The sequence below is a fragment of the Pieris rapae genome, chromosome 10 (assembly GCF_905147795.1).
Source record: "Pieris rapae chromosome 10, ilPieRapa1.1, whole genome shotgun sequence".
NCBI lineage: Eukaryota > Metazoa > Arthropoda > Insecta > Lepidoptera > Pieridae > Pieris > Pieris rapae.
This window is the reverse complement of record NC_059518.1, coordinates 2,917,814-2,932,807: the sequence shown is the minus strand read 5'-3', so window position 1 is coordinate 2,932,807 and position 14,994 is coordinate 2,917,814. Positions and strand designations below refer to the sequence as shown.

The window sequence follows — 14,994 nt, the reverse complement described above, 5'->3', positions numbered from 1 at the left end:
GACATCAAAAGACTTTCCCATTTATAAATTAGCTAGTATATTCCATACTATAAGTTACGCTTATTTTATTTCTTTTCAATGAGCTCCACGATTTATACGATTTCCAATTATAGAAAAAAAGAATGCGCAGTTTATCCATTTATAGTAAAGTGTTTTATGGTCTGTGCGAATAAGTGACGTTAATTAGGTGCCATGCTCGGAGAATCCCACGTTTTTATATCACAGAGTAAAATGTTTTATTGCAATTACGAAGGTTGTATTTGAAATTCCATTATTTATGGCCTGAGATCTGAAGAACTTGATTTAGTTTAAATACTATTTCGTTGGGCAATAATGCAATAGGAAAACGAATTTGTATTCGATATGAATTCTTCACCAAAATCTTTATCAGTCCTTTATTTGCATTTATTGTCAGTTTGTAACAATTCTAAGATGTGTTTATTGATGATTTGTCTATCAGGCTAAAGTCTCCGTGGGTACATGGTTGATTACTTAGTTTAAACGGACTGTATTTGATATCCAAAACAATAATTGTTGCCTAATTGTGTCTGCTTTATTCCCTTAGGAATTAACCGCTCAGTAAGCAATATAAGTAAATAATAATAATATAATAATAATTATTATTTACTTGAAAATAGTAATAAATACAGCTTACATAAAAGTTTGCACGTACTTACATCGTAAATATCTTTCACCTTTGTATCATGTTATTTTCTTTAATACCCGACTAAAGACATTCAATTATATAAAATAAACAGCCATTACCATTAAATTATGTCCACAACGAGTAAGAACAATAATAATAAATATGTGTGACAGTGTGAATTGACTGAGCGGTATAAGGAAAATAAAATGTCAAAAGTTTTGCAACTTACGTATAAAAAATTACAGCATGGTTAAGTATACTTTTAGTACCTATAAATTGATATGGATACCGATTTAGTATTTGTATGAAAATTTAACAGCCGCCCCGTAACATTGCGATTAACAAATAAATAACCGAATATTTTAAAGCGACAAATTTAATAGTTCATGATTTAAGGCCGTCTCATGTTATGTCAACTCAAACGCTTCTATGATTTATTAGAAACATTAAAAAACTTCGTTAACGTATTGTCATCATCGTATCATGCTCGGTCATAGTCATAAAACTCATTTACATATCTCAATAATTTATTACAATACTTTTATAAAAGTAATAAAATTTAAAGTTTAGAAAAGATTTATTAGGTTTGTATTGTCACCAACACAGATTTAGCTTGAATATCTCAACTAGTTTAGTTCGTGGTAGATTACCTTACCAAAATATTATGTGTTAAAGTGTGTGTAGTTATACTTTCACTACGTACACTTGATACATGATTCATTGTTGAAGAAATTATTTTAATTATTAATATATATTAATCGGTAAATTATTAAATAAAGATTAATTATTCATATTAAATAATACAATAAATTTGTTACGTACGTACATTTATTCCTATAGATAAAACATTTTATAGAAACGAATGTCAAAAGTAACATAAAAGAATACAATTATTTAATGTAATATGGTAAAGTTGACACTTCTTAGATTTATCTTATCTAGATTATTATCGTCTTATATTTTTGATTTGACAGAGACCATATCGAGAATTACAATAAGGCTTAGTGCCAACTGATTATTGCAGTGTTATAATGTTGTGAAAGAATTTGGGAAACACAAGTTTCTTGACAGTTATATACTCTTTAGATACAGTTAAAGCCAATTAGCTATTTGTTTACAAACGTATACGTTTAATAACAAACGCAGAGCGTCTCAAGAGTGGAAGACAATCACTAGTGTTCATGTCTGTGTTATCTGTGGTTTATCTGAAGAACGTGACCCCTACTATCTTCGGACACCGCCCGCCCATCTCACAAACATTGCTCCAAGTGCTTGCATTCTCACCGTAATTTCAGTAGATTTTGTAAACTATACTTTTAGTATGTTTTTAACCTTTAACAGTATTCAACAATTTAATTTCGATAAAAAGACGTAATGTTAGTACGTAATAGCTGTTTCATCTTTGTACAATTATACCTATCCCAATGGGGATAGTACAAATGTTGTCAAACAAACAAATAAACGTAAGATTCGTTAACTAATTGAGGGTTATATTGTTTATAACTGAATATTTTAAAATTATTTATACAAATCCAATTAGTAAAGTAATGATTAAGTTTGTTGCTGAATAAAATGAATTAATAACTGTAGATTCTCTCTCAATTTTGGGGGCAGCTCATGTCTGAGCCTGGTGGTCAGCACGGTAGCATCTAGAGCGGACTAACTGTTTCCACCGGTTTCTGACCAGCGCATCTCTTATGACAGTGTACACTTTTGACGATGAGTATTTAAATTGATCGGTCCATCTTTTTGATAAAGGGCCACGTGAGCTTTTGCCTTGAGCTTTGGTAACATAAAACGATCAGTATCTCCAAGATCTCATCGACCTTCGCCAATGCGCAGAGCATTGTATGATTCAAGTCGCTATAGGCATACGGTAGACAGGCGAGTCCATATGCGAAGTTGAGTCGCTGTATTGGTGTGCTTCATAGATACAAACTGTATATATTAATATTATCCTGCAAATTCTATAAAATACCAAGGAATCTTTTAAGGGTACACTAATAATAGCAATAGTATGAAAAATCAGTATCAAAAGTTTTTTCTTAAAAACATACCTACTGTATTATATTCGAAATCTACTGTACTGTCGAAGCACTAACTCCCATGCAAATAAAAGTGAGACAAAACGTAACCATTAATTTAGAAATGCCGAACTGTCTCATGATTGTTTGTAATCCCCGCCCATGGACCACCTTCGATATTAATTGATCTTCTGATAACTTTTGTATTTTTTGATTATGGTACGAAACCAACAATTAAGTCTTACATTGATTTATTTACATTTGTGAAAGGATTGCTTGAGTGGAAAGTGTATGGTCCTATAATTCTCTTATTTATGAAGCAAGTGCACTGTGACTTAATATTTCAAACAATAAATACGTCGACAATACAGTAGAGTTTTATCCTAAATGGGTCTTGACCTCAGATTGCATCCGTTTCTTCGACCATTTTTATAGACAAGTAGGTGATCAGCCTTCTGTGTCTGACACATGTCATCGATTTAGAAATTTGGGGCATGCCTTAAGAAGCCTGTGCCTTAACCGCAGGAGCCAGCTGTACACATAGAAAGAAAATACTAATGGTGCACAGTCAAAGAGAAGAAGAAAGAGAAGTCACAGAAAAATTCAGATACGAAGTTTACTGGCCCATTTGTGTAAAATAAATAATCATTATAGCTTCAGTAATGTATTTTTACTTACACAGTTATATTACAGGAAGTAAAATATATAAATGGACTAATAACAAAATGATATGTACCGGACATATCAAGAGGGGTCCCCGAGTACAGGTGACTGACATACAGCATCCATTTCAAGCTATTTGTATAACATATGTAATACCATCTCTTAATAAGCAAATGGTCTTACTGTTAGTGGATGATAACAGCTGGCTCGAGGCTTAAGACCTTTTTAGCTATGATTCTATTTTGTCTATGAATATATAAGAGGAAAAACTGTCACTGTCATAGATTCAAAATAAAAAGTTCATAATTTCAGTCGATTGCTTTTTTCTTTTCGCGGGCTCCTTGCGATACACTGATTTAAAAGGTCCGAAAGATAATTACGTTCGAAGATTTTACCTCTTAAGAAGTTGATTCCAAGTTTAACATACAATGGAGGTTCCATTGTAAAAAAAATACGCAGACTTTTGAAAGAGTGAATAATGTCATTTCACAATTTAACAATGAGCTTGAAGATGCTTCATAGTAACCAAAATGTAATACAAAGTTAATTTGTATCCAAAGTAGGGGAAAATAGAGAGAACAATTTCACACTTCATAATCTATAGAACTTAATATTTGGTTAGGAATCAGAAGCTACATTGTAGAGTTCAGTTCAAACAAGCTTAAAGTACCTGTACTTTTTTTAATAACTATATAATATTTAATTTATAACTTTGTGTATGAAATGTTTAATATAACAAACGTCTAACTAGTTTAGTTTACCCCTATCTTTACAGGATATACTCGCCTTAACTAATGTTTACTATACGACATCCTTCGTGAAGACTAGGGGGCTTAGTCAAGATGCCTTAATAGTTGTGTATGTTGAAGGTGGAAAACGAAGTTTGTATGAATACAATTTAGTTTTCGACTGTCATACAATACTGTGAAGGCATCTTAACTAAGCCCCCTGGACTGCCTAGAACTGCTAGGTTAAAAAATACTCTTTCAGCACAAAAAATAAGTATTTGAGCATTTCTTCTCTACCTCGTAATTAGCTATTATGGTATATTCATAATGATTCTTTAATTTTACTTTATTAGTATTATTAGCATACTATAGATTTCAGTTTAGTATTGTATAATTCAGCAAAGCATATTAGCACGCGATCCGGCAGATCTGTGACAGAGCAGCTAGGCAGCTGGATAATGTCAAATCCCCCCTTTCTTAAAAAGGTACTTTATTACTAAAACTCGATCTAAAGGTTTTGGCTAAAAGTTAGGTCTGATGTCTGCCCCGTTTGACGTTGGTTTTGGTTGACTTGTTTGTATGCATTTTGATACATCATTGTTAAACATTTTTGTAACTGAGGCTGTTTCGCCCTCCACATAGCGTTCGTTCCAGGTGTCTTGCGTCTTGTGATGTCAGACGTCGCAAGTAGGAAGCGGATACGCGTCCGTCTCCTATTCGTGTCCCCGTCTCCCCGATGACATACCTTGCGAGAGCCATCGCCACATCCATTCCCGGTGTGCTATCAGGCGCCTAAATCCAGAAGAGTTTTTAATAATTAAATAAAATTAATTTTAATCCTATTTTCATGGCACTCTTCCAGGTTCTGGGGAATCTCGGCCATTTCTGGATAGAGAGAGCGTCCACCCTCGATGGTAATTGTACTGTATCGTGTAATTTTATATTTTATTTCTGCATACTAGAAAAACATCCTATTCTTAATATAAACTACATACGAACGTGTTCTTTATTGATCGAAATATTTATATCTCTCTTTACTCGTTAATAAAATATACGAAATTGAGCAAAGCTAGACGTTTGCTGTATTTTATTATTATTATTTTATAGAACAGGGAGCAAACGGGCAGGAGGCTCACCTGACGTTAAGTGATACCCCATAAATTTATAAACTTCATGTATTTTATAAACTTTGAGTATTCATAATCGTGATAATAGGTAAATATGGAAATATACGAATATACATATATTTATTTCCGTATTCGTACTAGGTATTGGGAATTTTCTAGAATTTTTTAAACGTTAAAAATTTTCGGATTCCAATTATGGAATATTAATAACATACATCTTATTTCACTCCTTCGAATAGATAATCGTTTCTTTATCAATGAGCCAAACAGTTTTCTTATATTAAATTGTAGAAAATTCAAACATTTAATTCCCGATTGCATTTCCATAAGGTTAGTTCCAAAGGACGCCTAAGTGTTGAGAACTCGAGTTTAATTGAATTGCTTTCAATAAAAATAATTAATAATTATTAGCCATTTGCGTCTGCAATCTCTAATCAAATAAATTTCATTGAAAAGCTACAATCGTATAGATTTAATAAGGAGTTAATGTACTAAATAATTGAATATTTTTATAGGATAACAAAGTAACGTATATAGTCGACAAAATTCGAGAATTCAATTTTTTTTGAAATAATGTAAAAATTGAATTTTTGGTATTTCACGAAAATTTATTCAGGAAAGTTCATGAAACATTTACATCAATCTTTAGCAGAGCTAGGTATAATTTGAATATGTCTCTTATTAGTTGATCTAATACTAACTTATGGTATTGGTTGGTAACTAGAATCACAGAAAAATAATCAAAAATGTTTTACATATTATGCTCCATTGAGAGCTAACGGGAATACAAATAACGCGCCATATAATATTTATAATAATGTCGGCGTTCATCACTAAGAAACATTAGGTATAAAGTTACATCATCAGGAAACTAGAATATAACTTATATATTGTACAGTTTTGCCCATATCAGCAAAGAGGTCAAAGATCTTAATATACTTACAAACTTAAATATTTTATAACGCTGTGCGAGATAACAAGAACCCAAATTTTATTTTCGTTATTTGAAACTTTATTAATACGACAACATTTTACATTCAGCATTTATCGTCTTTAAAACAAAATAAAAGTGGAAATCGAAATGCAGTGCATACCACAGTTTTGCGTATTTCTGGGTGTTATCTCTTTTCTACTGAAACTACTCTACTCTAAACATTGTTTCGCCGAGAATCAAACAAACCTTCAATTTGTCTCGATAGACTTACCTATCATGAAAGTCGAAATAAATAACTCATAATTTTATTATTGTTTTGTTTTAATTATAAGAACAAAATTTAGGACTGTAAAAGTAATATTATAGAGAAAAATAGAAAAAATATTTTACGATACGTGCACGATGTCATTGCCCTCAGCACAATAAATAATTGAGTAGGCACTATGTATTCGGGGGTATTAGGCCAGATAAAATCTTAAGTTTCACAATAAAAGTAGGTACGAGTTTGGTGTACATAAACGGTTAGAACATATTGGTGTTAATACAATATGTGTAATATACAAGCCATTTTATGCCGTATACCAAAACACAAATCATTATGTTAGTATTTAGGTGCAGATTACAATAAGTCTATGAGGTTAAGCCCATATTTTATCTGCTTTTATTGTGCTTCTCCATTATTGGAGGTTCCTCTTCTGCAGTCACAATGCCCGTCCACTTCTTCAATCTTCACAATCTTTACGAAGCCATGAATTTCTTCTGCCGCCGTTTATCCTCGATTTTAACCACGTTAATTAATTGGTAGCGGTCATAGTCCATCACACAGATCCAGAATATTATTTTTTTAAAGAGATCTTTGAGTATCTCTCTTTTACCTGGTCGTCGAAAAGATATCACTTGTAGGCATAAGGCTGCTTGTAGCACTGAACTTTTAGGTTAATTACTGTTGTCTGTATGATAATACACAATCATATTGTTGTTTTCACTTGGAAATATACCAAGCCGTTTTTTTCTGCAAACAAACGTATCAAAATGTTCATAAGAATATTTTATATTTAAATGCAGTAACGAGGTGCAAAATGTCGTATCTTGCTTTAAAAATACATTTTCAATTGGTACATTTATTGATATTTAACGCCGTGGTGAACAACTTTCTACTTCCTACGTTCAAAGTAATATTATGTTAAACATTATAAAAACGCTATAAAGCCTACGTATTGAATAGGCTTTGTAGAGAACATTTAGAAGCGATATTGTGCTAATAAAATAAATATAAAAACGATAATCGATATTTATTTGATATATCGTAAAACAGGTATTTATGAAGTCGTGAGGTTTTTTAAATTGTATATCATATTTTCAATTTACAAGAAAATTGTGAGAGTTCGATAATAATTTATGTGGCAGATTGACGTTTTAATAAATAGTAAAGGAAATAAAAATAGTACACCGTTGCATACACTATGTGAGATAAGTAAGATTTAGCCTGCAAATTCAGTAACGAGACTAACTAACTTAGAGATAAGTCTGACTCCCGTACGTAAAAATGGATTTGATAAGTCTCGTTTATGAATCGTATTGCGTATAGCACTTCCTTGCGAATGTCAAATTTTTTAATTGCAATTGTCTTACTGGATACACTTGTATCTTTGGTGCTAAGTTGTGATAAAAAAAAATGAATGGTGCAACAACTCTTTTAGGTCTAAGCTTCAGATTTCGGTATCTGTTTCAGGATCATTTGTCAATCGAATAGGCAAGTAGGTGATATACCTCCTGTGGTATACGCCAGTGGTCCTGCAGTGGTATATGCCGTCGTCTTTTTGTGTTGAAAAGTCGGTTTTCTGACATGTATTATTTCACCGGTCGACTGAATTTTAAATGCGCACATAGAAAAAAATCCATTGGTGCACGGCCGGGAAACGAACCTACTACCAAAGGGCAAACTCACATGAGTTGTACACTGAAGCCAATACGCCAACACTGTGCTAAAAAAGCAAAATTATGCGTTCGATGTCAATAGCTGGCACTGGTAAAACTATCGTTAAGCCAACCGCGCCTTTTTAAACTGTCGAATTATGAGTTTGAAAAGTGTTGTGAAAGATGTGTTAAATGATTTTTTCAATATAACCTGCACTCAAATAATGATTTGTGTGAGTGCTGAAAAATCGATTTAGACTACAACTTACGAGGATTATGCCCACGCAGCGAACAAAAAACGGCCCATATAAAAAGTTTATCTTAAAACATGACGTAGATGCTTCACTCGATCAAAATAATACTTTTAAATTGCCTTATTGAAATACAAGATTTCTTTTCAAAACGTTTATTATTCAGTAATACGTTGCGTTTGTTGTAAATTTGAATAAGACGAAAAAAGTTTATTAAATCGGTATTAAGCTATTTTTTGTTCCCATTACATTCAGTTTATTATTTAATAACTTTTTAACAGCTGTGGTAATTTTATTCACTTATTGTAGATATTAACTCCACATTCAGAAGCTCATCCAAAAGAACTGCTGTTTATACGATAGTTAAATTGTATTTATCTTAAAAACTAAAATTTCCTTCAATCAAATTTCTCTTTCTCTTCCTCTCAAATTCTGTTTACTCAAATATTCGTAATTAAAATAAGACAAATGAATACTTCAGTTAAAACTGTTATTAATATTATTTTATGATTTAGCGGAGTAGTTTATTATGTAGAAATCTCTAAATTAGAAAACTATTTGAGATAAATTATATATTTACAAGGAACAATAAAGTTTTAAAAAGATTTTTTTGTGACGAATATTTATTTGGTTTAATCAGTGTTATTTACCATTAACAAAATAATTTCAAGTGAAGTATTATACAATGTTTGTCCCAAGTAATGATTAGAAAATTTGGATTACCATAAAATAACAAACAGTTACACGTCATGGCATTGTTCGAGGTTTTACATTTAAATAGATTTATTTCGTTCACGAGATGTTTTATCATATGTGTAATCTCAGTTCAACTATATATCATCTATCTCTTTTGCTTTATGTTATAACAAGTAAATCATAAGTAAGTCAAGAATCTAAATTAAATAGACGAAAAAAGTTGTAATTGATAATTTGCTACCAACGTATTAAAAAATGAAAGGTTAGCCTGGACAACCTAAACCTAAATTATTGATGATTAAATATTAAATAAACCACTTGTTACAAAATCAAACCAAAAAGGTTTAGGTTACGTTTGGTTAGGTGTTAGGTTGTCCACACTAGCTAACCATTAAAACTTCTGTCCCGGTGGCGTTAATACCGTTAATTTATACTTAAAAATGTTTCGCATTTAAAAGTAAACAAAATGTTATATATAAAATACTTTTATAGTATCTATTATATTCACTGATATTTATTGATATATATTGTATTATTGATAGTTGTCGGTCTAAAGTCTAAAATCCATTAATTGCTTGTCGTTGTTATTGCGTGTGGTAATTATATTATTTTAATATATACATAGATATTTTGACAATCAATTTTTTCATAAATAGAACCTACAGTACTTTACATTCCAAATGGGGTCAAACATGTTTGTCATAATATGCGAAGCTTCACCGAATCTTAAAAGCTACGCTAGATTGAAGAAGAAGATTGTTGGGAGTCAAAGCGGTGTCACTGGTGCTGGTACATATTTCGATCTTAATTATCTATCCTATGATTAGACTTAAAACCGTTTTTATAGTGTTTTTATAGTCCATGGGCGGCGGGGGACATGGGTTATATCACTTAACATCAGGTGAGCCTCCTGCTCATTTACCCCCCCCTCCCTTTTTCCCCTGTTCTATAAAAAAAAACTAAATATTTATTTATTAACAATACATGTACAAGAGACGTATAGCAATAACTATAATAGATATTGTCTGGACTTGTACGCGCCAAAGAATTTGCAGTCAGTAACTACTGTCTCGATATAAAATGTAGATAGGCTTTTCTAAGGCTCTAGAGAAATCGTTTTAAATCGACAGCACATTCCCAAGTTTAATTAAAATGCCATTCATCCTTTGCAAATCGCAAATTATGACCGGCGTGTCGATGAAATGCCTCTCTTATTAGGCTTGCACTTTTTGTTTTATTAACTTTCGTAATATAATGATACTTAATCATCTCTTTAGTTTTGATAAAATTCTGATAATAGTTTTAGGATAAAATTATATATTATATTATGATTAAATACTTAATAGAATTATTATGAAAAATATGAAATGTTTTTTAAATAGCTTTTGCAATGCAAACCAAATTAATAACATTAATTACGTAGTGTGTTGTGTGTTATTATCAACGACTATCACATATAACTTTTAGATAGTGCAAGTAAAAAATTAATAAATTTATAGAAGCTTCATAATTACTTTACCAGTTTCAGAGGGAAACATCTAACTTGCCACATGATGTGTCTTTATTATCAATACTTATCTTTCAAAGCAATTTAAAAATACGTAAAATTCTGTACTGTGAAACGACACGAAAGTTTTAAAAAGAAAATGAAAGAATATGTAAGTTATCTTATCATAAATGATTTATGATTTAACAATTGCTTGAACGAATTTCCACGGCTTCCGTAAAAGTCAGTAAAAATAAAAAACACAATTCTATTGTTAATAAGGCACATTTTAAAACAGTAATTTCAATAGAAAAATTATTTATTTATGAATATTCTTTTGTCTACGTTAACACCATTTTCAATGGTTTGAGAAACAAAAGAGGTTTTAATGAGTGGTCCTGCTCTTTCTATGAATAATAACTATTATACTTATTTGATACGTCTCAGGCGTATATGTACGCACATAAGTACTACAATGGAATGGAAGTGGAATCCTATGTTAAAAATGTAATAATTATGATAACACTTTATATGCATTACAATAACACAAAACAGGAAAATAAAAAATAATTTCTTTAATTTCTAATTTCATTTTACAATCTTATTTTTTTTTTAACTGACACTAAATTTCATTTTTATTATATAATCATGTTTATAAGAAGTCTAATGACTCTGTTTGATATTTACTTGTCACTTCAATACAGGGTAAATACAATTTGACAAACAGAGTATACGCCATTTAAAAAGTTTAATTAGATTGTTGCCATAAAACAATAATAATAAATATAAAGCAACATATACGCGTAAACTAATTATTATTAATATTATATTTAAGTCATACTATATACATATTATGTATATAGTATTTAATTACGCTAAAACTATCAATTAAACTCGTATTACACTCAGGCCTTTTATGCTAGGTGCCGCAGCTTATAATAAAATTATGCGAATTTCTTTAAAATGGATATATTATACATTTTAAAGAAATTCAAAATATATATATATGATCACACTAATGCTTTCACAATAAATTATATTAAATATAATTCCTCACTCAGACACTAATGAAGAGTTAGTTATTTTAAGTAAATGTCTGAATATGTCAATACGATCTTCGGGGAAATAAGTGACAACGACTGATTTAAAAATATGATACATGTAGGTTAAAATTTGATCATGTTTGGTGTAAAATACAGTTATTATTTATTTATTTAAAAATTCTTAAACTATTAAGAAATCCTAAAAGAAGGAGCCTTAACATATACAATCTATCTTATATTATACTGAGGAAAGATCTTTTACCATTATAAATGCACCATTTGAATCTGAGATACAAGAGCTATATTTATTAGCATATATAAACTCGTCTAACTGTGCGAAGACGTGACAACTGACAGCGTGTAGTAAAATAAATTTAAGAATATTTATTATGCTTTAAGAATTCTGATGCAAAATCTTTGATCCAATCCCTCAGTGATGTAATCCATTTTCTATTGGCGATAAAAAATATTCCGAGCTTGAAGGAACCTTTTCTCTCCTCTCCTTTACTCTACGTAAATCGCAGTTACGGTGTTAACAACCGATCATACAAGACCTAGAGGTAGACCTCAGCATAGGCATGAGATCTGAAGGCTATGGGGGAGTTCGTGGGAAGAAGGTCGCCGAGGATGGCGGCAGTGAATATACGCCTTATGGGCGTTTTTCTGTTTCATCGACATTATTTAAGTAAATGATCATTGATTGTTTCGCAATCAATAAGCGAAGCTTGAATGCTATGTTATATGGATTATCTATATATAGCTTTGATTTACAGCTCCGTATGATAAGGTTATAAATATTGTTGAGGGGCATTGCCTTAAAGATACTTCAATGCAATTGATACCATAAGTGCGTGTATGAACAAAAAGTTTTTAGATTGGAATGCGATATGAAACTATAGAAATGGAGGTAAAAAGTATGCGCTAAACCGCGCCTTTCTTAACCGCTATTTGCAATATTATTTAATGTAGGATTTACTTATTTTATGTATCAGTTATATTTTACAGTATTTGTTATCATAATTTTATTTTAATATTTAATTTTTTACGCAGCTTTTTTCTCGTATCTATGTATTTATTTTTTATGTCATTTAGAGATTAAATACAATGTCTTTTTTATTTACTTTTTTATGATGATGCTTCTTGAGGTTAAAATTGAGTTTTTCATTTAAACCCAAGGTTTACTCAGAAACTACTCTGATTAAAATTGTATTCTTATTCTTTTTTTAAATATTTATTTAAATTTTTAAATTGCCCTTCTTTATTTTATAACAATAAACAACTCCAGATAATTCCAGAACTTTGAAACACTAAATTATAATAAACGGCTAAAAGCGATAAGAACGGACGGTGTGCGTAAGATAATGTAAGATGATATATTTTGCCGTTGTCTGCATTATACAAATATATTTTTAATAAACTTACCCTTCTTTTTTTACTCGGCTTTTCCGAAACATAACTTTTCCTTCTGATATTCATTTTTCCGTTTATTGTTCACACATCACACACACAAACCGTTTCTATGTGAAAAAGAAATCACACACACAACACTTGCTTACACTAATCCGTATGAAACTTTGAAGCATATTAATTTACGTGCTGAAAGTCGTACGTCGCGTGTACATTTACGTCTAGATACGGTTGGAAACACGATTTGAGTGGTATCGTCCTGAGCGCTTCGCGGGAAACGCGCGCCCCGCTCCCCGCACACACTTCCAAATAGATCGTATTGTTTACCCTCTCCTAATTAATCCTGTTATGATAAGCTTTTTAGGGATAATATATGCTTATTTTTATTACAGCTATCTCTTCCGCTGTTTTAAAAAGTGATTTATGTTAAAGAAAGAATTGCATTCTTTAAGTTTTGTTTATATGTTTTTAAGGATAATGATTCGTATCAAATTTATGTATTTTTTTATATAGCAAACTGGCAGGAGGTTTGATGTAAAGTAAAAAACTCATGGACATTTCCAGAAGGCTCGCAAGTGCGTTGCCGGCCTTTTTAATAATTGACGTAAAGAAAAGCCCGGCTATGTATTAAAGAGTCTAGAAACATAGGTAATAAAATAAATATAATATAAAATACGTTTATTTTTGGAACATAAGATCATCATGGTGGATCATCACTTATTCCACGTCATTAAATTCGAACCTGTTGGCATCCCTACTCATCGGCAAAGAAGACAGAGGGTGTTGGCCGAGAGAAAAAGCCGGCGTAAAAAACGCTCGGTACTCTTTAAAAAAAAAGCAAAGCATCAAACAAATCTACAATATTTAAAACAAATATAGCTAATTATTTAGAAAAAATTAAAAAATAAATATCTAGCATATTGTGTTGTTTGAAATGTAAATAGACAATATTACTAATCATTGTCCGCAACAGAATGTAGCATTACAGAAAATTTCGACATAAAATCAAATATTGAAATGCGAGGCGCATGTTAATATGGATGTAACATGAGCATCACTTATCACACAATTTGCTTATTACCTAGTTCTTAACGCGAAATAACAAAGTTTACATATAAATGAATGTTTCGTTGGATAATTTTCACTTTACGTTGCCATCGTTAAAAGCTAATGACAACGAGTTTGTAATAAATGTCTTGTTGCATTGACGCCGCATACAAATCGTATGATTCTACGTTTTAATGTGTAAAGTTACGCACTTTGCGGCATAATTTTATCGCCTATAACATTAACAATTACCTTATTTATGTGATAGGTAAAGATTTTGTTAATAATCTCAATTTAATCGTCATATTCAATGGTGTTAACATTGCCGCTCTCAAAGATGTGTGTTCGAAATAGTACTAGTTTACTATCGAAATATCACGGACTCGCGAACGTAGGCACAGAGGGTTGATCACGTTATAAAACAGCTAATGAAGGAGATGTAGAAATTCGAGGCGAAAATATCCTACAGCACTAGAAGTCCTGTAAGAGATAATATTATTATATAGTACCTAAATATAAAGCAAGACTCCTTTCTATGTTTTGCAACGATTTTCGATAGCGATATGCTTATTGCTTTTAAAAACTAATTTCTTGATTTATTTTTATTAATAATTATGAATATAATATAAGAGCAGCTAAACGCGCATCTTTCAAACCTGATATCGTGTAAAGTGGACGTTGAAGAAGGAAGAAGATGGACCTTTCTAAATACCGTTAAGGAAAGACTGTGACGAAATTGGGATTTCTTCACTGTCTGGAATGTATGGAAATCGAACCTCTTTGCCTATAAAATACAATCAAGGTGTTGAAAAATAATTGGCGCTCCAATAGTTCTTTTTATATATTATTATTTTAAATAAGATATAACCATGCCCTTATATACTTACTAAACATCAGTTTCTTTATAACAATAGACATGATGCAAGTGCAATTTACTATAATGACTTGGTATTCATTGATTGATTACCGCGATGATTGTCTTAAAGAATATTATATGAAAAATCAACTTTAATTGCAAGCTATTG

At 31.0% G+C, this 14,994-nt stretch overlaps 1 protein-coding gene across 2 annotated transcripts in view; it reads right to left on the bottom strand.

Moving 5' to 3' along the window:
- The window catches only part of LOC110994253 (tyrosine-protein kinase transmembrane receptor Ror), a 32,488-nt gene extending 19,298 nt beyond the window's left edge, over positions 1-13,190 (bottom strand). For both annotated transcript variants that reach the window (XM_022260799.2, XM_022260800.2), the window contains exon 1: positions 12,938-13,190. In XM_022260799.2, coding sequence (XP_022116491.2) covers positions 12,938-12,991 — 54 coding nt within the window. In that variant the 5' untranslated portion in view covers positions 12,992-13,190. The remainder of the gene's footprint in view (positions 1-12,937) is intronic.
- Positions 13,191-14,994: the final 1,804 nt, after the last annotated feature.